Source organism: Stegodyphus dumicola, chromosome 2, assembly GCF_044657685.1.
Source record: "Stegodyphus dumicola isolate Sdum_Otavi_A_Nest chromosome 2, ASM4465768v1".
NCBI classification, from domain to species: domain Eukaryota; kingdom Metazoa; phylum Arthropoda; class Arachnida; order Araneae; family Eresidae; genus Stegodyphus; species Stegodyphus dumicola.
This window is the reverse complement of record NC_140769.1, coordinates 31,494,764-31,518,970: the sequence shown is the minus strand read 5'-3', so window position 1 is coordinate 31,518,970 and position 24,207 is coordinate 31,494,764. Positions and strand designations below refer to the sequence as shown.

Here is a 24,207-nt window from a genome sequence, read left to right as displayed (position 1 = left end):
ACGTTTTTAAAAGTTTAAAGTATAGCTACTGGTTGTATTGCGTTCTATTTAACGTATTTGCGTTTTACTGATTATTACTGCCTGATAAAACACTTGTACGAATATCTCTGAGGAAAATTCCAGCTTTTTGTTATATTTCTTGTGATAAGAATAAATTTTATTAACCTTTTATCGGACTTGTGCATTCAATCTGTTACGATCCCGTACGCACGCAACAATATTATAAATTTAGTAATTGCTATACTATTCAGATGAATAAAGGCTTTATTATTTATTTTACCTTCATTAAAAGTTAGTCATTAAAACTTGCAGATGAGTTTTCTTATTGAATGTCGATGTCAGAGACTAGTCAGAGTCGATGAGTTGAATATATTAATCAGAAGATTAATTAAAATAAAGTATAGAATACTTAGCATTTAAAAATTAAATTATTCCCTTCGTTCCAGACTTGCGTGTTAATATTTTCCCTGCATTCGCGGATAAAAATATGAAAACATGGGAAATATGCACACCATGAAAACACGGGGAAATATTAACATTTTAACATTATTTTTAGTTGCACTTAGTACACGTTCTGTTCTCATTTATAAGTTAATTTTTCATACTTTCTGTTTGCATTCGTGAATTACTCCTCATCAGTTATAAAAATCAATAATAAAGTCAACAGCCTAACTGAAAGTGAAATGCATGCAAAAACGGGTGAGTTGTGCGATACTGTTATATTAATTTGTATATATTGCGTGACTTTAGAGGTCATTAACTAGTTTGTGTCACTGGCTTTGCTTGATGATTTATTCTATGAAATAATGATACGCATCTACTAATAGTCTTTTTATTTTTAAACACTCTATGATCGACACGTTTGTAGTTTAGAATTTGTTAAATTGAACTTTGCGATTTACACTGACTGGTGCCTATTAAAATTGCAACAACATGAACTGGGGTTTACAGGTTGTTTTCCATTGCAAAAATTCCGATTGCTTAATAACGACGCAATTTTTTCCTGCCTTTGGTATTTCTAAATTTAAATTTATTATTTAATTATAAATTATTTCAAATATCTGGTTATATATATGTACATTTTTTACTATTTGAACGGATATATCAGCAAGATTAGCTAGTTAGAAACTTGAAGATAAATTTTTAAATAGTCGGAATACATCAGTATGTAACATTGTCATGAATTTGAATATATGGATAAAAAAAAGTGGGAGTTGCGAGAAAAAGCTTCTGCGGAATTGATTATGAATATTTCCGTAGTTATTCAGACTAGTCATGTGGAAAAACCAGCCCACACAGCTTCGATCCGCCCCTGCTTGTAAATATAAAGTTGCTTGGAGGCCTGACTACCTAGATAGGTCATCTTACGAAATGCCTCATTTTAACTCTTTAGAAGTAGTTTTCTGATACATCATAAATTGTTCACTTTTTCGGAACACATTTTTTTTTAAAAAGAAAAGCAGCATTATGCAGTCTTTAGGGACACGATTTTGGCATGAGTACTTCATCAAATGCAGTAATGCTCTCCATAATATCGTGGTTGACTTAGCGTGCAGAATCTTCAACTTGAGTTTGATGTTATATTCAGGGCGTTACGCGTGGTGAGTAGTGATAATTCAGGATGAAAAAGGAGCATATGTGATGTATTAATGAAAGGACATGTGCAATTGGTATCAGCAAAGGCGTTGTCCTGCCATAGATGTCATGCTAGGTGAATGGAATGCGGTAAGACAGATTTTAAAGATATCTTAGATTTCTTTTATCATTCTGTTGATGTATTTTTAAATACGAAATTATGTACCCATAGAATGGCTTTTAAATGGAATGCGACTTAAATATTTTTATCAAATGAACACGAATTCTGGCTATTCTAAAGTTTCAAGAAGTGTTTGAAAACATGTTACTAAAAATATCATTCCAATATATTATATCGGTAACATTTATTGAAACAAATCTATTATTTCTTTTGAATTGCTATAAAAACATTCGTCGACTTGGAAATTTTTTTTAATTGCAATCTATTTTTGAAAGGGCCCACCAGCGGCCGAGCGGTAAAGCCGCTGAACACTGGTAGTTCGGTCTGAGGTTCGAATCCCGCGAACGGGCTGGCTGCATGGGTGTTTTCGTGGTTTTCCCCATGTGTAACGTGTATACGAGCCAGTTTCCCTTAGAAAGTCCTCCACTAAAGGCATCCCTCCTCTTAGGCAGATAGCCCTAGTGTGCTTTGCCATAATTAAATACACCACACCACTATTTTTGAAAGTATAAATTATCGTATGCTACTTGAGAGTTTTTCATGCAAAATGGCGGTTTAAAAGAAGCAATGAATGGAAGGCTATTTCTGTGCTCTTTGTGAAAACAATTATTCGTATCTAATTATTAAAAAACATCCTGAAAGCCGTAGTTTTTCGATATCTAAAGCTATGATAGGTGAACTTGTCCGCAAGAAAAGAAAAGAATGTCAGAGTTTGGCTTCAAGGAAAAAACTGTTCGAAATACGTAACCAAGAAAAAACGGAATGTGTGAAATGTTAAATATTTTTATCCTAAGGTAAGATCTTTAATGTTAAAAGAAACTCTTCCAAGTCAAAGGACAGTTGCGAAATCATTATAATTTTCAGTGTCAACAGTCAACAAAGTGATTATTACTGATTTAAAGCTTAAAAAGGCTAAAAAACACAATGAGTGTCGTCTTTCTCTGCGATTTATCACCGACTCGGAGCGAGTTGCAGAATTTTTTATGAGAAACATTTATCCAGACAAAAATGGAAAAATATTGTTACCATAGATGAATCTCAGGTGTATTTAAAATGACTGCAATAAAATAAATCCATTTATTTTCAACAAAAAGAGAAAAAAGTCTCAAAACATGGTTTAAAGAATCTGAAGAAAGGTTTTAAAAGGGATTTATGATTGTTCCAATTTATAATTGGCTTTTCATATAATGGCAAATTAAAATAAAGAGAGTGGAGAAAAATGTTAAAATTAATTTCACCATATTATCAGGAACATATTTTATATCTTATTTTCAAATATGAAATTCTCTTTAACCACAATGCCATCAATCAGTAAAACTGCATCAAGAGGAAGCAAGCCGTCACACCTCAAAATGCACTGTTCATTTCCTGGAAAAAAATGGAACAAGGAATGTATCAAGGGCATATTCTTCATTCATATCTCTACTAAATCTCCTGTTATCCTGATGTAACCTACAGATTTTTGCGCTTTTAGACGTTTAAAAAGCGGATTGTCCAAACGTCGACTTACAACTCTCTTTGGACTTTGGAAAGCTGTTCAAGAGGAATGGGATAATATACCTCTTACGGTTCTACAAAACGCTTTATTGTCTGAGAAATTACGGTGTGGAAAGATAGTAAAGAATAAGAGTTAGCAAATAGAACATTTAAAACACAAACATTTTACATAAAGTATTTCTGTAAATACAATAAAAATCGTCTGAAGAATGTGCAAACAGCCTCTATAGTAAGGCTCTCGCTCAAGTACAATGGCACGAATTTTCAAATAAAAATTGACATATCTAATTTGATAGCTTGAATTTTTCATTCATCAGTATAAAGAAATCATTTGCTACTTTGAACGGTTTTTCCTACTATTGATAAGAATGAATCACGTATATTCGAATAAAATAGTGAAAATTTAGTATTTTTAGATTACAGTTTTTATAATATGGCAAGGTGCGTGAATACTATCTACCCAGGTCCGAACCCAGGTCGAATAAAAACAGTATTTATCGATCTTAACCACTCGACCATTGGTAGAGGCTTACATTTCTTGGCTTCAAGTTAAAGCGTATATATTATACAACCAAACATCATAAATTACGAGCTTTTCAGGATTCGGAAAATCACCTTATATCGAATCAGAATTAATAGGAACAGCGTTAAATAAGGTCTTAAAATTTGTTATACTTATTGGATTTTCTCGAATAATACAGAACCTAGATTATTCAGAAATTTAATAATAATTTATATTATGATGGATCCTATTTATCTTGCTTATAGGTCAGCACTCTATTTTTCCAAGATCTGTAAAACCGCTGAATTCGAACCGAGCAGAGATCCCGGTGCACGGTTTCCTTAGATTTCTCCAAGTGTAATGTGATTATGAGGCAGCTTTTCGTGAAATGTTTTCCATAAAGGCATCCCTGCCCTTGGGCAGATAGCCCTCGAAGTTTTTCCCATAATATAAATTGTAGAGACGTTAGGTATTTTTTTTGAAAGCAGGAGTCGTGAAGAATGAGCAAACACCTTCACGCTGCAAGAATACTAGGCCGGGAACCGAACCACGGACCTCTGGAATACGCGTCCAGCGTGCAGACCGCCACGTTACGAAGGCATGCTCAGTAAGGCGCTGAATAAGGTGGGAGAAATACCTTATATAATAATTCAGTAATTGAATCTTTTCTTTTCAGTAGATATGGTTATTGCCGATCTTATATTTTTGTAATAAACTCGACAAAGTAAACTTGTGTTGTTTGCAATTTAAAAAAAAAAAAAAAAAAAAAAAAAAAAAAACTTTTCTCGTTCAAGCTTAAGTAATATTGTACTTTAGATCCAGATTACAATTATATAACACTACATTGGGTAAAAAATCAACGCTACAATAAAAAGTGAATATTGATTTTCTTAATGAACTGTATGTTTAGCGGTTATTAACTTGAAAAACATGTAATAGGGAATTGAATTCAAATATTAAACAAGAAAAGCTAAATTTTGATTTTTCATATTCATGAAATTTCAAGTTACATACCTTTAAACATAAATTTTCAGAATAGACTGTATTAAAAGAGAAAAGTATATTTACAAAAAACATCTATAATAAACAATTATAAACACGGATGTTAAATATGTTTACGCCATATCTAGCGAAGGTATAAAATACACCACTGCACATAAATCCATAACTGTTTCAATTTTGGGCAAAATTACGCGAGTACGATTCAGGTTGATGTTATGCACTGCGTTGTTGGAAAGTATGATTTATGAAAATTTTAAATGCGTTAAAGATGAGAGCGATAAAAAAATGCTTTAACTACGCTTTAAAACTGGAACAGCATGCTGACCACTACACTACGAAGGCATGCTAAGAAGGCGGGAGAAATACCTTATATACTTCCCCTTTTAAAGGGTGACTGGGATTTTTAGGGTACCGAATCGCCAAATTCTGGGTGTGGAGAATCATGATCTACCACTCTTTTAGTCCGGGCACCAGTGTAGAGACATTAGGTTAATTGGAAGCAGGAGTGATGAAAAATGAGGCACTCCCTCACCGAGAATCGCACCACGGACCTCTGGAGTACGCGCCCAGCGTGCAGGCCACTACACTACGAAGGCATGCTAAGAAGGCGGGAGTAATACCTTATGAAGTGACAGTATGAGTTTGCCCAGCTCCGCCCTAATTCCGGTGGAGAATTTCCAGCTCCACTCCAATTCTGGGACAGGTCCAAGTATTTCCTGTTCTTTTTCTACCATCAGCTTCTGGAGGAAACTTTCGGCCCGACAGTGTTTTAAGTTATCTCACGCTGCAAGAATACTAGGCATTTACAAACATCCAGGCCTTCTCTGTGATTCGAATCCATGCGCAAGGTTATGGCAGCCAGCTGCCCTAACACCATGCCAACAAACCGCAAACCTTCGTGCGCATTGCCTTAATTATAGTCAGCAAACAGAAAACTCTTTGCATTTTGGACTTATATTTGACAAAGATATAATTATGTGCATTATTTTAAGAATGCCTCATCGCGACTGATGAAATAGTCATTCCGAAAATTTATCCAGGCCACATGAAATATCAAAGAATTGCTTATTTTGGAAAATCTAGCTGGAATTTATTTACAATTGTGCTATTGGTATTCGAAAGTTTTCCAGCAGCTGAATAAAATCAAAGGGGGGGGGGAAATTGAAGTTTTCTTTTCCTTGTGTACTCCTTTCTTTCAGATATCTGTTTTAAAATTAGCGTTTATAACAGTTTTCTCGTGGCTTTAAAAGTGTCCCCCCTTTTTTTATTTGTGAGTATAATACATTTTTATGTTCCACGTTCAATCACGTTCTTGACTGGTCTTTGCACCCTCATGTGCGATTTCCTGTTCTAACTTACATTAAACCAGTTTGCCTCTTCCTTCTCTCTCTCTCTCTCTCTCTCTCTTTTTTTTTTCCTCCGTACAATCTCGCCTTGTTTACCTTAATCTCCTGTTTTCCTTTCTAAAAGCAATCAAGTTTTACTCACGTGTGCCTACTGAATGATAGAATTCGCTTTGGTTTCCCGCTCGTTAAATTTCTTTTCTTTTCCTCTCATTTCCATATGGTACATCATAATATCTGGAAGTTGTTCGAATTTTCTCTTTACATGACGTGCTTTGTGATTTTTTAGTTTTATTTGAGAAAATATGAAACAGTGATTTCAAATTCAATTTCTCCCTCGAATTTAATTTGATTCAGGTGTTAAAAATTGAACTGTTGAATAAAAAAAATAGTATTATTCTGTAGACGTTTAAAATATCTATAATTTATTCAGTTTTTCAAATCATACCGTTAGTCATCTATGTGGTCTGATAAATTTCCACTTTTGAAAAGTATCGTTCTTCACGCTATATGTTCTAGGCTACTTGGAAAATTTTCCAGTTTCGGAAAGTGTTGTCATTCCTTCGGGCGTAAGGGTTTTAGTTTAGTTTTCAAATTAAAGCAATACATTGTTTAACAAACTGACTGATGTAGAAGTAATTTTGTCCGTCTGAATTATTTATATCTTTGTAATGTATTTAATTGATTTAATTTACAGTAAAAAAAGATACATATTGCAATTTTTTTTTCCGCAACTTACATGGAGCAAAAAAAGATACATTTGTTTAAAAGATCCATAGCAGTTGTAACACTAAATGTTTATTTCTTATTAAAATTAATCATAAATATTCAAAACAGTACATATTTTTATTCATAAAAACTGCGGCTGAATTTATTACAGATAATTTTAGCATGACTTCGTTTCAGTTACAGGTATGTGATAATTATTTATTACTTTTTTGAAACAAAAGTTTGTAGACATTTTCAAAATTAGTTTTAATATAAAATTACTAGAATGACCAAGATCATAACTTTCACCATATATATTTTTCATCATAATATCATATTCGTTGTTCTGAGACGTTTGTTTGTTTTATTATTTCAAATATAATTTTCATTTTCTTCGTTTCATAAATTTAGCAAAACGCACCAGCGGCCTTAACGATAAATCGCTGAAAGCTGATAGTTCGGTTCGGAGTTCCGAGTCCCGGCGAACGGGCTGGCTGCATGGGTGTTTTCGTGGCTTTCTACAAGTATACGAGCCAGTTTCCCTAAGAAAATCCTTCACGTAAGCTCCCTCTCCTTAGGCGCAAATAGTCCTCGATTTCTTTGCGAGTATCACATTATCTAAACCATAATTTTCGTAATACGATTCCCTTACAAATTCTACTGATTGAAAAAGAAGGTCACTTTCATCGATATTTCGTATAAAATTATAATGTACATTTAACTTTTCATTTCTGCCAAAAACTATTAATCTCAGCAGAATCACATTTCTATGAATCATATATGAACAGTCACACGATACAAAAGATTAAAGATGTAACACGTTGAAGGTTTCCAAAATCGCTTTTAGATCTAGTGATGTATAATATGTATCACCTTTATAAACTCGTATAAAATTCTTCCACATATTTTCGATGTAAAAGTATAAAAATAAAAGATTTTATTAAGTTCTGTCTTATTTATTGCCAGTTATCATATTAGGCGTTAATTCGTATGTAAACAAATGTAACTGCATATTACGTTCCCTAAAGTCTGTTATTAGCTGTCATGTTTTACGTTAACATATGTAATCACAAATTTCATTAATTTCTTTAGCAGCTATTATCTATTGTTAAATGTTATGTATTAATTCATATGTCATTATCTTAACATCAGTTTCCATCAAAGTTCATGAAAATACATGACAATGATTTTATATTATCCACTGTGAAAATATTTCTGTCATTAATGTAATAAAATTAATGCTAAATTGCAATCTAGGATCAATCAAAAAAATTTTTTTTCAGCGTTATATGAGTCTAATTCTTATGAATTTATGGACTCACCAGGGTTAGTGTCACTCGTTTTGATAACATACTCTAAGCCAATCTAACTAAGCGGACTAAGCCAAGATAACTAACAGAACTAAGCGACTTATCACTATATTTAGTTAAGCAAACAAAGACGTAAGTTAGGTTCATTCAGCTCTGAAACTGCTGAATACTGGTAGTTTGATCCGGATTCAAATGCCGGTGAACGGGCTGACTTTAAAGAGGAGCTGAAATTTAATGCACAGAAAGAGTGCATTTCTTAATATTTTGATATAATTGAAATTTTTTCCGAGAATAATATGAACTAGTCTTTCGCAGATAAAATCTGTTTTTTTTTTGGGAGGGGGGAGGGGATGCATTTTTTCCATTCTTGGGTAGTTTTTCTTAAAGAATGCCTTCGTGCAAAAGTTTTAAGGGAACAATTTGGAGTTACCTACGCAAAAATTTAAATATTTTAAAATTTTTAGTAAATGTAAATCTAACATCTACAAATCTTAGGCTGACCAAGGGATAAAAACATAAAATATTATGTCTGCTAATTTCTTCATTAATGATGTCACTCGGAAGAGGAGGGGGCCTGGTGATGACGATTCACATTGCGGAAGAGGAAAATCTCATACAGTATCCAACTTGCAAGGAAATGAAACCGGAACACATAAGGTTTGGTTTATTAAATTACGGCAAAGCATTCAAGGGCTATCTGCCTTAAGGGAGGTATGCCTTCGTGGAGGACTTTTTAAGGGAAACTGGCTCGTATACACGTTACACATGGGGGAAAACCACGAAAACACCCATTCAGCCAGCCCGTTCGCGGGATTCGAACCTCAGACCGAACTACCAGTGTTCAGCGTCTTTACCGCTCGGCCGCTGGTGGGCCCCGGAACGCATAAAAGCAATACAATATTAGGACAACAACATTATCCGGGGACTAACTACTAGTATTCAGAGGTCTTATTCTTTCCGCGACTAAATGCAAACGAAAGGCCTGAAAATATTTTCTTATGTGATTTTTGCTCGTGAACTTAGCGATATTACCTAATATCCAACTTGGTCTCACTTTCATTTTTACATCCTTACTTTTTTAACTATTAGACTTAAATTTTTGATTCAATGAAAAATCATAGAATATTTTTTCATTTTGCAGGTATGTTTCCACAAACTGTCTGGATAAGCTCGTTCCTTCCAAGCTAAATTTAGTTGCTCGCAGTTGACATCAAAAATGATGTCGCCTAAAGTATCAACTATTACAACGACGGCATGATAGCCGCTTTCAGAATATCGAGCATCTTGTTACTGCTTGCAGCTTTTGTCTGGAGAACAAAAACAGGTACGTTGTGATTAAGTAATTTTGTACGATAGATTGTTTTATTTCAGTCGACTAGAGACTGGTAGGTGTTAATTTTTTTTATTAAATTTATAATTAAAGGTTAGAAGTCATAGGTCTCTAAATGACTGGGAGTTGCATCATATAAGTGATTTCTTTCGGATTCTCATTTATGAATTTGTAGAGTGTTAGTCGTTTTGACAATATACACTAAGCCAACACTCTAAATGGAACTAAGCGACTTATCGCTATATTTAGTGAAGCAAACAGAAACGTAAGAAGGATGTCAAGGACTTGCTTTGTTAAAAACTCAAATAAGTTTCACAGATGGCACTTTTGGTGCTTATAAAACCAGCGTGAACTCAAAAATGAGGATTCAGATTTAAACTGAATTACATCTTAAGTTAGCCAAAGGCTAGCCCGTTGGCTCTAACCTGCACTGGCGTGACAGCACTATTTGCAAGATTAAAGCAACGCCGGGGAGAGGAGTGTTGTTATATCAACTAGTAACGTGGATTTCAACAGCCGGAACACGCTCTGACCAAAGCAATCTCAAACCCTCACTTAAATACGCGCAAGCTAAATTTTATATTCTGACAGGAAAACGGAAAGGGAGAAGTGACAGAAAAGTTTAGAAACATAAAATAACCAATTAATTATGATACAAATGCAATATTTTTCAGAGGAACTTCTCATTTATTTTAAATTGAAGGTACTATTCCGTTTTCAGAACCGTAAAAAAATTGCGAAAATGTATGCGCAAAAGCGCCAAATCTAGCAAACGCGCCCATTTAACAGCACGCCAAATCTAGTTTACGCGCCGATTTCAGATTGCGTAAGTTTATACAGTTCTATATTTCTCAAGACGCCATTGAAATAATAGTTTAATCTTTAAATCCTTTTTTGATATCCTATGGATTTAACAATTTGGAAATTGCCCATGACGAAAGGTCTGCAATAGAATTTAGCGCAAAGTGCAGAATCACCCACTGCTTGACGCGTTTTTAAGAATTGCACATACTCGGTATCCATGTGCACATCGACCTATTTTCACTTAAAAAAAAAAATCCTAGAATTGCACAAAAATGGCACTGCGCACACCCTTGACTTTATCTATGTACACATCGACCTATTTTCACTTAAAAAGTAAAAGAAAATTGACAAAAATCCAATTGTTTTTACCCTTGTAAAAAGCGGCAAACAAATAAATGAGCGATTCTGCACTTTACCGAGAATATTTTCAAAGAAAAGGCATCATTCATTATAGAAAATTATGTTCGAACAATCAACGAGATGAAACTATGCTTTAGCGATAACTCGGTAGCGAAATAGCGATGCAGGCATCCATTCAGTTATGTTTAGCAATTTTTATATAAATTATAATAATGATCTGAAATAGTTATTTACTCTTATGCTTCCATTCAGTCATGTTTAGCCTTTTTTATATAAATTATAATAATAAAAAAGTATTATATGAAATTAAACTTTTATCTAAATTAAAACGTCAATCTTAGATAGTTATTTACTGTCATACTTCCTTTCTTGCGTTATTTTTGGCAGCACTGGCATCAACAATAGTCTGGCGATTTTTTACGGCTCTCAAAACCGAATAGTACCAAACTGAATTCTGTTATGAATATAGTTTGGTGAACGTATAATGTCAAATTTTAATTATTTCTTTAAATTATTTCCGTTTAAAAATTTCTTTTCATTTAATATATTATTCCTTTCTCATGTGTCGTATTTAAGTCATATGTTTGAGTTTTTGATGTTTTAACTCTAATGTCCTCATTATTCATTATTTTATCTTACTTGAATGTACAGTACACTCCCGATTATCCGCGGAATTGGGTGGCGCGGCCGCAGCGGATAACAAAAATCGCGGATAATCCTAAAAAAGCTAAAAACGGGTATAGCAAAAGAGAAAACAGTCATTCCAACTTTAAAAAATCGTTTTATGTACAATAAAACGTAAAATAAACAGCAGGAAATGTTTAAATAACGCTTAATATTTTAGTATATCACTCAAAACTAACCTAAAATGCATTTTGTTAATGAAAACAGAAAAGTGCTTTGTATGCTTACGAGAGGCGTCAAGGATACACAGAAAAATTAATACGTATGTACTGTTTTAATACTGTAATATATTATGTAATTACAAAAGCATAACTGTAAAACTACACCTTTTTAAAGAAATTAGTCATTTGTGTTTGCTTCTTGCTTTGGAAGCATTTTCTCTTGATCCGAGATTGCATTTTTCGCAGTATAATTTTTCTCGGCCAACTCCGCGTCGTCTTGTTTTTCCAAATAGCTCAGCAGCCCGTCGACTTGTTGCAAAGCCCCTTCGTAAGTCTTCCGCATCTGCACAATGAGCTCTTCTTCGCCTTCACTTCGCTGTCCTTCATTCTCGGTCTCTTCCCTTTCTTTCTTCCCAGTTTCGTCATCTGTCAAGCGTTCGAAGCCAGGTACGTTGATGTCACACTCCAACAACTCGTTAATGTTTCCAGCATCGACGTTCTCACCACCCGGAACTGTTTTCACCATATTGGTAAGAGTTGCCGTGGGTGTGTCTACATCTTCATTCTCTTCTTCACACCTTAAAGGGGTTAGGTTGTTGTTGGCTTCAACATTAAGCACGAGTTTTCTCCATGATTTTATGAGGGTTGACGGTTTCACTGAGTCCCATGCAGATGCAATACCGTAGATGCTGGAAAGATTGTGCAGTGTTTCCAAAACTCTTTCAGATCATAACCTTCTTCAATTTTGGTCATTAGCAGCTTGGTTTGGTATGTTCTCTTCATTGTGGCAATGACTCCTTGGTCCATGGGTTGGATTAACGCAGTAACGTTTCGAAGGAGAAACTTTGCAAAAATTTGTCCATCAGAAAACTTTAGCACGCTTGTTGCTGGGTGAGAAGATGCGTTTTTGATAAATAGCACAGCTTTTTCAAGCAGGTTTTTCGATTTAGGATGTTTACGCACTTGAAGAGCAAAGATTTTTTCGAACCACTCTTGAAAAATGTTTCGGTTCATCCATCCTTTTTTTGGTTAAAGTAATCAACGGGCAAATCTTCTATCCTTGTGCCTTTGAAAGATCTCGGGTTTTTTTGACTTTCCAATGACAACAAGTCTAAGTGTATGTCCACCGGTAGCGTTACTGCAAGACCTAGTAGTGATCCTTTCCTTGCTGTTTTTATGACCCGCCTCTTTACTTTCACTTTCAAATGCTAAAGTGAAGACATTTCCACAAAAGTCCTGATTCGTCGGCATTGTAAATTTGTTCAAAAGATAGCTCTTCTTTTAAAACAAATTCTTCAATTTCACGGTGGAAATCGTCAGCTGCTTGTTTGTCACCACTAAGTTTCTCCCATGAAGTCCAATTTCTCGAATTCCATGTCGCTGCTTAAAACGAGTCAACCAGCCAGAAGACGCATCAAAATTACCTTTCAGGCCTAACAACTCAAAAAAGGTTTTAGCCTTCGACGCAATGATAGGACCATTTACAAGAGTACCCTCTTTTTGAACTTGAGCTAACCACTCTGTCAATGCCGTGTCTAGCTCATCAAAGGTAGAACCCTTCATAGTTTTTCGCGTTTTTATTGCGGAAGTACTGTTCGACATTGATGCAAAGTTCACCAGTTTGTCTTTTTGCTTTAGAATGTCACGCACTGTTGTTTCCGATATTCCATAATCCAATTCCATCTGCTGCCTTGTAGCGCCGTTTGCTACTTTGGAAATTAATTCTAGTTTTTGCGCAATCGTCAACACAACCTTCTTTCGTTTTCCTGACATTTTAATTCGGTAACGAAAAACACAAAACCAAAAAGCACAAGCACTGAACACAATAAAAGATAAGAAATTAACTCCGATCGGTTCGCAAACACTATCAGGCTTAAGCTAACAATTGCGAGTGGGAGGAAGTGGACGTGTCAGTAAGACGAGAGAGGGCGGTGGAGCGGGCACTGCAAGGGTGAGCAGTTTTATGAACATTTTTATTTTCTTTGCTTTGCGCTTGTAAAAAAAAAAGAAACTGTGCGGCAGGCGCGGATAATTCGCCCGCGGATAATCGGAAGTCTACTGTACTAAATGAAATCCTAATCATACTTAAATATGCCAACGAAAGAAACTAAATATTAAGTTAAGCAACATTTATCAGATTTTGTCTTTACTCAGAAATGCTGTATTAATTTGATGACATCACAGCACATAAGCGTAATGTTGAGCTCCGTTTATTAAATTGTTTAATTGACTACGACAAAATACCGGAGAGTCTAAAGGAAGGGATGCCTTCGTTAAAGATTTTTAAGGGGAAATGACGTATTCATTTTACATACGAAAAAAAATAAGGAAATGACCAGGCAATAAGCCTGTTCTCCAGGATTTGAACCCAAACCGGGTTACCGATGCTTAACGGTTTTGTCCACTCAGCCCCATTGGTAGTCTGTCATATGTTGATTATCTTTTCAAGAACTATTAGTGTTTCCATTGCTTTCTTCAGAGAAAATTGCAAGGATTGAGTTGGATTGGAATATTTTATCTACGCACAAAACATAAGGGCTGTGAGAATTCCAGTTCTGTGTCCCCCCTTCCCACAAATTACCTTAGAAGCCTCTGGTAGTAAATCGGTTTTCACTATATTTTCGATATGCCTCATGATCAAATAGAAATGTCAATCTTTTCCCTACTATAAAGGGCCCAGGAGGAGTAGAATATCGGACATCGGTAAAGGAGATGATTTTAAAGGGTTGTTATAGATATTAATTATTGGCCGAGAATTAACGGTAACTTTAACATCTGTTAATACAGTTTGTAATTCTTCTTCTGATAATAAAGTCCTACCAAGAAATTTTCTCAGAGAAGTTTTTTTACCTTTACCATCCTCTCACAAACTCCTTAAGTAGATCTTTCTACGACATATTTTATTTTTGTTATAATAGTCAATTGTTTAAGCATTTGTAACGGAATTCTACAATCCTGAGAGATAATACTTTGGTCTTTTAAAGTTCTTTCTGTTGCCACTGTACCTTAAAAAACGGCAATATATGACTTTTCACTTATGTCTTTCACATAAAATAATCCTGCAAAATCCCTTAATGCGATATCAAACTGCGTACTCTCCTTAAATACTTACAAAAGATAATGCAGTTATCACTTGAAATTGACTTTCCTTCTTTATTTGTAAGAGAAAATAGTAGTACTAAACAATTTTCATCATTAAATCTTCTACAAATGCATCCCTTGATCTCGTATGCTTACTAAGTTAACTTTTTCATTCCAAACATTGTATATTATACCAGTTTTATATGATGTGATGTGCCAATGATTTGCTAATGCACGCTAGTGAATGATTCTTGGAACCTAAGGAGGTAAAAATGATTAGGACGGGTATTTTCAAGACAGAGTACAGTTTTAATACCGGTCGTAGGAAACACAACGCAATGACATCAGTTCTATTACCAGTTTAAATACCACTTTACTGAAAATAAATTTTCATTGCTTTTCGTGGTCTGCTTCAGACTTATTAAATATACGTCTTTGTAATTTTCACAATACTTAGAGATATAAAGATTGTACAATGGAACATTTTGCGAACGTAATAACACTTCAGATTTCAAGTCCGCGTGTGCCTTTATGATTTGGAGCTTCGAACAATTTCGAGTTTTATCAGTAGTAAACTATAGCAGAATGTAAACATTGAATTTTCAGCTTGTTAGAGGTATTGACTTCAGACACTGCGAATTATACGAGATAAAGAGGAGATCTATTCGTAGTTCAAAAGAGAATATATTGTTTACCCTTCTATAAATGATATATGTTAATCTACGATACATCTGATGCGGTGTCTGGCTAATGATCAGATGTACTGATACTCTATCTAGCTGATAAACAAGGTGTTTTCGGCGTCAGGGTATCTAGGGCTATGTTTGGATACCTAGAAAAGCGAAATCTAGTCGGAGTAATTCCAGGGAGGGGGAATAGGATGTTATCGGAGAGGATGTTAAAAAAAATTGGATCAAAATGAATAAATAAGTAAAGCAACGATTCTGAAATTAAGGCAAAACTCAGTATTCTCCTGAATTTACTCATTTTTGCCGAAAATACTTGTCGGAACTTCAAAGAGTTAATACTCAAAGAAGGAGAAGACAGTAGTAAGGTATGATCTAATTGCCTAAAGTGAAGCATGGAATTGAAGCATGGTGATGATTTATGTCACATTGTCATGGAAGTCTGTGGGAACAGTAATTGCTCTTGACTACGAAGTCACTGTCAAAGAATGTCGATGTAGTCTAAACAACCAAGCTATCCAGTTTTTGAAGTACTGTATTTCGAAGCAGGTATCGTGTATCAAGGTGACAATGCGTTAGTTTATACTACAACACTCATCACAGTATGACTTGAAAAACTTGAAACTGAAGTTTGAATATCCTCCATGCTTTGCAAAATGTCCTGATATTGAACCTGTCTGATTATGCTAGAGGATAAAACTGAAAACGTTTTCCTTCTTTTCATGACGTAAAATGTGCACTGTTATGCAAGAGGGATTTCTAAAAATACCGTATTTATTCGCGCAATAGTCACATAGTCCTAATCTTTTTGCCAATTTTTCATTGTGAAAGTCTTTCTTGATACGACTATTAAACGGAGAAATTTAGTACATAATTTTGTACACTTTTAGCGAATTTTTCCGCTTCAAAACGGTGGTACGACTATACCACCAGTAAACACGGTACCTTCAGTAAATGTACACTCTGAAAAATGTATTATTTATGTTTATACCCAGTTTTAGCATATTTACTGCCTACTGTTTTAGAGTTAAATACAGTATTACCACTTAGTGCAAGAAGACTGATACAAAAATTTTACATTATTTTATAGAGATAAGTTTTGATGCACATATCAGTGCAAGACTTGTATAGGTGATTTCCAAGAATCATCACTGGAGTATTGGCCCTCAAAAGAGGGTCTGCACCTTAGTAATAAAGTATTGCTCTCTAAACGCAAGGGTTTCAGTTCCGTTTTTTACTCCGGTATAACATTTATATTATAACTCGTATATGCTTTAATGTTTGGAACACATTTCAGATCTGAATAAAAAATAAACATGAACATTTTTCACGCATTGCGTCATCTATTTTTTTAATAATTAACCACATGGTAATACTTGAAATCTTATTTTACTTTATATTTATATAGTAGTTCTCGAATCATCGGTATTTTGAAGAGAAGAGATTAAAGAGTTCAAAATAATTTTTGAAAGAAATGTATTTGGCCAAGGGATATGTTGTTGGATTTGTGAAAAAAAAATCTAACATTAATACTATCTGAATTTTGTAATAATTATAAATAATTATTGTAATAATTTAAAAAAAATAATTGTAAAGGAGAAAAATCAAATTCCGAAGAATAATTAAACTTTTTACGAAGACTTCACAAAGATGATTTAATAAAAACTGTGTTTTATTCTTAAAGCTATGCGTGATACGGTATAGGAATACATTTAGCTTATTCTAGCCAAGTCCGGCGATAAGAATTTTGCTGCTTTGTGCTATCTCGGTGGATCCTAAATTCTCCCTAAAATTTTTGCCGCCTCTGAATTCTGCTACTCAGTGCCTCCTCTAAATTCTAGATATTCTTTCATCCTTAAATTTTGCTGGCCGTTACTTTTCTAAATTCTAAAAATTATGCCCCCTTCCTAAATTCTGTCGCCCAGTGCAACCGCACCAGTTGCATAGGTGTTGGCGGCGGCTATGAGTCTAGCCTAAAAGTTATGGGCAGTATCTTCAAGATAAAATTCATTGTTCTTAGATGCATCGCTATTTCTCAACTAAATAAAGTGAAAATTTGCATTTTTTTTTTTTTTTTTTTTTTTTTTTTTTTTTTTTTTTTTTTTGATTCCGATGCTGTCCTTAGGTAGGGTGTCGTACTTAATTTTTAAAATGGCAGTCAGTTACATATTAAAACTGGATACAAACATGAATACTGTATTTTTCAAAGTCTTTCTTCCATATCAGTTTCATTCAGGAAAATAATTTTAAAAAAGGAAGTAATTCTTTCATAAAATTGATATAGAACTATTTTGTTGACATCATAAGTAAAAAGAGGTATATTTGTATAAAAAATTTAAGTAATAATTTATGAAATTAGCCCACATCTATGGATCCATAACAAATTGCAAATTTCTATTAATGCAGTCCAAATAAAAATTTAAGGAAAATTCCATTACATAAGAACATAGGGCAAAGATAAATATTATCATTCATGACACCAGGAAAATATTACGATTCATAACTTACTATTAAAAAAACTTGTCATTTAATATTATTTAAAACTTAATGTGTTAAAAGGTGCGACACCAAAGCACGTAAATTGATTTACCACTGTATCTGCTCTAGGCAACTCAATGCTCGAAAAGGAGTACTGACTCCATTCATAAGGGCGAAATATTTATCTTTTACAATCACTTCAAGCCAAAAGAACTAAAAAACTCAGAGTAAATGTGATGTTTTATTAACAGCTAGTGTTTTCCCAATCGAGTTGTATCAGATTAAATGCTGTTTCCTTCTCGTTAGAAGTTGTCTTGATATTTTTGTGACATGTACAGCAGCTAAAATAGATTCATTACTTAATCGAGTGGCCAAAATCACGATATCCTCTTCAGACAACCATGAAAGATTTTACCAATATAAGTTAGCCAACTACAGAATTAAAATTACATCTTTATTATAGTTGGTCCCCATAGCGTCATATTTTATACGATGGAGTATTATGTGGTTATTAATTAAATTTCTTTTATTTTTCCCCCCAGAGACCCAGTGGGCAACCGGCAGCCATGCGGAAGAAGAAGAGGAAAAGAAACTGAACGTAGTTATCGGAAATTTGCCTATAAGGAGTACTCTTTCCGCTAATGAAAGTTCAAATGATGATTCTTCCTTAAGTTCCAAAGATGAAGAAAAGTCAACGTTTTCGCGAGAACGCATTTCGAACTTTACGAATTCTGAGGAGCTCTTTGGAGATACTAAAAGTGAAGCTAGTCCTGAAAATAGCGTCGATCGCGAAACTTCAAACGAAAATGGTGGCTCTTTGGAAGACCGTCTAGAAGTCGATACTTCAACTATAGTGAACTTCAAAGAACAATATAAGCCTCTAGAAAGTCTTCCTGTTAGTAATGAAACTTTATTAACCACTACTACATCACATATTGTTGAAATATCTGATCAATCTAACTGCTCCTTCATCGGGGAGAAGTGCAAACCTTTGCAGTCTGTGCAAACTACAAATTTGGATTCTAAACTTCAAGATAAAATGTTTTATCCCACGCCAAGTTTCGCCGCAACAACTTCCCCAACTTTATGGAGCATTGTTAAATCATTTAGGCCAGATTCAACTCTTCACCAGCGATCTAGCGTGAAATTATTTCCAACAGAAAATTCAATAAATGCTGCGACTGTGACTCCGAACACTCCAGAGAGCTCAACGGCTCAAACTTCTGAAAATATAATTTTAGTAGAAGGCCTGGGCATCACTAAAGATGAATCTGTGATACAAATTCACATTAATAAAAGTGAAAAATCAAAGCACATAAAACTTGATGAGCCTTTTGCAGATTTTACTGACAGATCATTAAGGCAGTTTCCAAAAAGTAGTTTTACTATTCCAACGAGTGAATTTACGAAAGAATCTCTCTTATACTCTGAAATGCATACGTTAAGCTCAACATTTCTTACAAAATTATTCGCAGCTACTACTATTACGCCTACAGAATCATCTACACTATCCTCTTCTGTTAATTCTTCAGAGTTTTTCCTTTTGTCATCTGAAGTGAAGACAATTCAACCTTACGACTTAGTAACCAGGGAGAGAGAGATTTTTCAAATGAGCAGTTCCTCTTTTCCACCACCATTTTCTAAAGAAACTCCCGTCTTTTATAGTCCAATTCCTGAAATCTTTTCAACTGTTTCATGGTACAATGCCAAGAGCAGCTTTGAAGCTACTGATGACAAGGATGAAAAAGAACGTACGGAAACACTTTCAGAGTATACACCAACTTTATTTCCATCGTTTAGTGAATCCTCGAAATCAAAGGAAACAGAAAATATTAGCCTAAGTCCGATACCTTCATTTTCTAAGATGTCAAATGCATCATCTTTCGTTTCGACGAAGACAACAACTGCTGTATCAATTGAGCCAATCTTACAACCACATCTCAGCAGCCGAACTGTCATAAAAGGTAAAGACTATTTTTGAGATCTTTGTCTGTCCTGCTGTATTTGAATAAATATACACTCCCGATTTTTATTTGTTTTACATTTATTTTTTATGAATATTTTGCGTGTATGTTCTCGATAAATTTCTCAGATCGTAGTATTTCAAGACTGAATTGAATTTAAACATTTTCCAATAAATATCTGTTAACCTTTTAAACAGATTTTACTCAAAAGTTCTGTTACAGGATTACATCTTAAAGCAATGTTTTAACTGTAGTATTCAGGAACACTTTAACTGTACAGAGTGAAGACGTTTTGAGTCAGCTTTAAAAAGTACATTAAATTTTATTCCATTGAATCAAATACATATTCTTACTGACGTGACGCCACTTGCAGTTTTTATAGGAATATGTTTTGATGAATTTTATGCTGCACGAATCAACAGCACTAGGAAAAATAAAATTTTCTTGTTATAATTATGACATTCTATCACATGAAGTACAGTGATGACTATTACAATTACTACACTATGAAGAAAAACAAATGCAGTGAAACCTCGGCTTACGAAGGTTCGTTCCTGAAGGCCGTTAGTCAATCGAAATGTTCGTAAACCAAACTAATTTTTCCAATAGGAATTAATGCGAAATGGATTAATTCTTTCCTGGACCACAGGTGATTACTTACTTAAACTTTGCAACAGAACTTTGCGTGTAAGTTCATAACCCCGGAAATCATTAAATATTAAAATAAAATAGATAAACTTAATATTAAACAGTTAAAATAGACGAAAACTTAATTTATTTTGATGTACATGTACAAAGGAAAGTGAATCGCATAGGGGGAAAATGACTATAATAAAAACCTTTAATGAGCTTTTAATAAAAACATCAGATAAATGCCTTTAGGCGGCATCTTCTTTGATCTTTTCATTATCTCTATGTTCCACTCTGCTTGAGACTCACTCGGACTCTGTTTCGCTCAAAATTTACCCAATATCATTTGATGTTACTAACATTTCAAAATGTTTCTAAAGTGAAAGATGACATTGTCATTGAAAATGCTTATGCTGTACCTTTCGTTTCTCTTTCATGCTGAACTTCAAGATTTCAATTTTATGATTCTCAAGTAATTCCTTTACGTCTTCATTGCTAACTCTCTCCGACAGAATTCATGGTCCTGTAAATTACTTGCTACTAGCTTTATTAATGACAGTTAAGCAATGCAAATTATTAAAATGATATTACTAGAAGCCCTTGAGTGTTAATTACGTGGCAGAGGTTATCTCAAAACATCTCTGAAAATCATACGTTGCCGAGGGTCCACAGCAGCCGAGCGTTAAAGTTGCTGAACAATGGTGATCTCGTATTGGTTTCGATTCCAGGCTGGCTGTATAGGCGTTTTCTTGGTTTTCTCCATGTGTAACGTATATACGAGCTAGTTTCCATATACGAGCTAGTTCCAAAGCCCTCAATGAACAAAACCAACCAGGCATCGAGTCGGAACTGAGCTTTGGATGACAGATATGGGTATTTCATTCCATGAGGCTTCAATTCTGTGCCAAAGTTCATCAATCATGGTGGCTGGGTAGTGGTGGCCTTTCAGTCTGTCGGAAATTCATATGAGTATCCATGAGATCAGAAGAGCGTGCTGCCCAGGGCAACCGTCGAACACCCTTTGTGTGAAGGGTGATCACGCAGGTATCGAAGATTGGGCACAGCCATGGGTCTGAACACATCAGCAATATAACGACGGCTGTTTACATCACCGGCTATGCGAACAAGAGTTACCTAGGATGTGTACCCAATATCATCCTATAACACCACGCCAAGTCCTTACTGGGCTTGACGAAGGCGATGACGAATATGATCTGACAACTTTTGTTCTTGATTCCTATACACACAGATACGTCCATCACAATGCTTTACTTAGAATCGGGATCCGTCTGAAAACGACGACGTGGTGCCAGTTCTGTGCTCAGTGCAGTCATTCGTTGCACCATTTTAGGCGCGCTTGTCGTCTGCTACAGCATTAGGGGAAATCGGAACAGTGGTCGTCTTACTGACAGTTCAGTGGTACTGTAGACATCGTAGCACTGTCCATGCAGACACTTTTCGTTTTGCACATGAGCCAAGTTCCTGATTCAAGGTACGTTACGGGAGTGTACGAGCCCGCAAAGCCAAGAGGACAACATATCTTTCCTTTCGGGCTTTAGTGACCCGGGCATCTGAGATCCTTCATGCATTCAGCATAACCCTCCTGGACCCATCGATTCCATATTCGCCTGTTAATCATAATATACCTACCAAGAGCAGCAGCAATGTTACGGAATGGTAATCACAGTCCCAACAGGCCACGATCTTGCAGAGATGAATTCCGACACGTGCTGGTAAGAGTTTCCCTCTTAAAGGAAGCATAACATGTCCTTGACACAAGTATGCAATATTCAACTGTGATTTCCGAATGACAGATATGGGTGCTGCTGTGCATTTCTTTCAGACGAATCCCATTTATACACAATGTAGATGTCGTTACTCAATGCTGTTCATTTGCATATCCCAGTATATATTGTAAATACCTGTCATGCCTCCTTCATAATGTAGCAATTTCAATGGCCAGCTCATGAAATAAATTGCTACTATTTCTAGCGAAGTAGTTTTCTGGATTACTCGATGAAACTTTCAAGGAATCTGATTTGAGGGAGATTCAGATTAATCTGAGTTTGATTAGTTTATTCTATCGAGGCAAGTGGTAATCCCAACCAAAAATAAAGGAAAGCGATTTCATTGCTTCAGGGAAATCAGAATTTTCATCATGCTTGATAGAGCGTGACTTAAGTTTAGAATTAATACGAAAGTGTAGCATAACATTTCAGCTGGCTTTATCGTTTCTAGAGTCTTTGTATTTGTAATTCCTGTAAGCTGAGTTTATAGTGGATTTCTCATGAAAACTCGTAAGTGCATTAGTATTTTTCAGGTCTGGTGCATTTCTTTTTAGCTTTCTAATCTTTCAAAAGTGCAGCATGTGTGTAAAAAAATCAGAAAAATAGTCATCAAGTTCCCATAATTGCCATTAGTTTTAAAATACATCCTATTTGTTGTTTTTTGGCGGCGTCTGGTTCTTACGAATACTTGTTTTCTGAAGAAAAACGTTTTTAAACAAAAATATTTATTGATTGAAGAGATGTTACCACATAGTTACGTAACCTATTATTTTTCGTCAAAGTTAGAGATTTCTGAACAGGATAGCCTTAAACGACTGTTTTGTAATACCTAGCGTGGAAAATCCGAATAATCTTGTTATGAAAGATTTTTGAATAAAACCTTTAGGACAATTAACACAAAGAAAAATACCACAAAAATACAGAGTGATCATAAATTATTACTGGTTTGGTTTATTTGATTACGTCAAAGCACACGAGGGCTATCTACCTAAGTTTAGGAATGGCTTCATGGAAAGCTTTCTAAGGGGAACTGGATCATATCCACGTTACATATTGGGAAAAATACAAATGCGCCCATGCAGTCAATGCGCCCGTTCACTCAGGGTAACCGTTGAAAGTAACGTTCACCGACGTTACTTTCAACGTCGTGTACAACAGAAAACTTATTCGTCGTCTAACTCGGCTCCATTTTGCGTGGAGTTTAGTCCTCGCCCTAAAAAAGTACAAAACCACGCAAAAAGTACAAAAACCACGCTTTAATTAACGCAGATCCGGCAGTAGGCTAGTGACTATCTACTGGTTACTTGCCACGGCTTTGTCTTAACTATAAATTCAGTCGCTGTTTAATTCAACCTAAATTGCATTTTACTAACGGTCGACAAAAGAAATAGAAAGCACAGCAAAGAATTGTCATAAAAACATGTCAGTTAAAACAGAGCTAGCAAATGTAAGCTTTATCAAATAGGCACAGTCCTATAGTCTCTAATGTTCTAATTCTTAACTTTTTAATTCTAAACCGAGTCCATTAACGCTATTTTTAATTTATTCCTTTCCTTGTGTATGTAAGCAAATTTGAGATGAGTTTTGGCCCATCACAGATTCCTTGTAATTTGTATATAGTGATAGTGTTAACATAAATTTATCTTCTTTCAGATGCAACAACTATCTTAACAACTCCTGAAGAAGAAAGTGCTCCACCTCCCAGGATAACAAATCCTGGTTGTTCTAGTCTCCCTATATGCGTTGAAATCACACTGCTGGAAACAACCTGGGAAGAATTCTGTTCGCAGGCCCAGGACTTCCAAGAATTTTTGTCTAAAACTGTTTCGCATTACACTCGCCCCATCCATCCCCACCAAATCATTCTAGATGCGGAAAGATGCAGTTCTTCCATCCACTCTTTCCAAGCGACACCTGATGTTTCTGTCGCATTCTATGTGACGGACGATTCTGGAGAATATGAGGAAAGGCTCACGGATATTTGCGGATTTATATTAACAAAATGGGCACCTACTGCATTCAGAAATTCGGTGAGATAATTTTTAAATTCTTAAATACTAGATCGAAATAATAAAAGTACAATGCACATGAAAAAAGTTTCTTTACTTCCTTTATTAATAGTTT

At 35.0% G+C, this 24,207-nt stretch overlaps 1 protein-coding gene across 3 annotated transcripts in view; it reads left to right on the top strand.

Annotated features, from left to right (window-relative positions):
• LOC118190529 (uncharacterized) overlaps positions 1 to 24,207 on the top strand; it is a 110,993-nt gene that overhangs the window by 40,831 nt on the left and 45,955 nt on the right. For all 3 annotated transcript variants that reach the window (XR_004758432.2, XM_035361253.2, XM_035361254.2), the window contains exons 2-4: positions 9,260 to 9,442; positions 18,245 to 19,666; positions 23,737 to 24,113. Coding sequence is in view for 2 of the 3 variants with exons in the window: in XM_035361253.2 (XP_035217144.2) it covers positions 9,373 to 9,442; positions 18,245 to 19,666; positions 23,737 to 24,113 (1,869 nt within the window). In the remaining variant the exon portion in view is untranslated. The remainder of the gene's footprint in view (positions 1 to 9,259; positions 9,443 to 18,244; positions 19,667 to 23,736; positions 24,114 to 24,207) is intronic.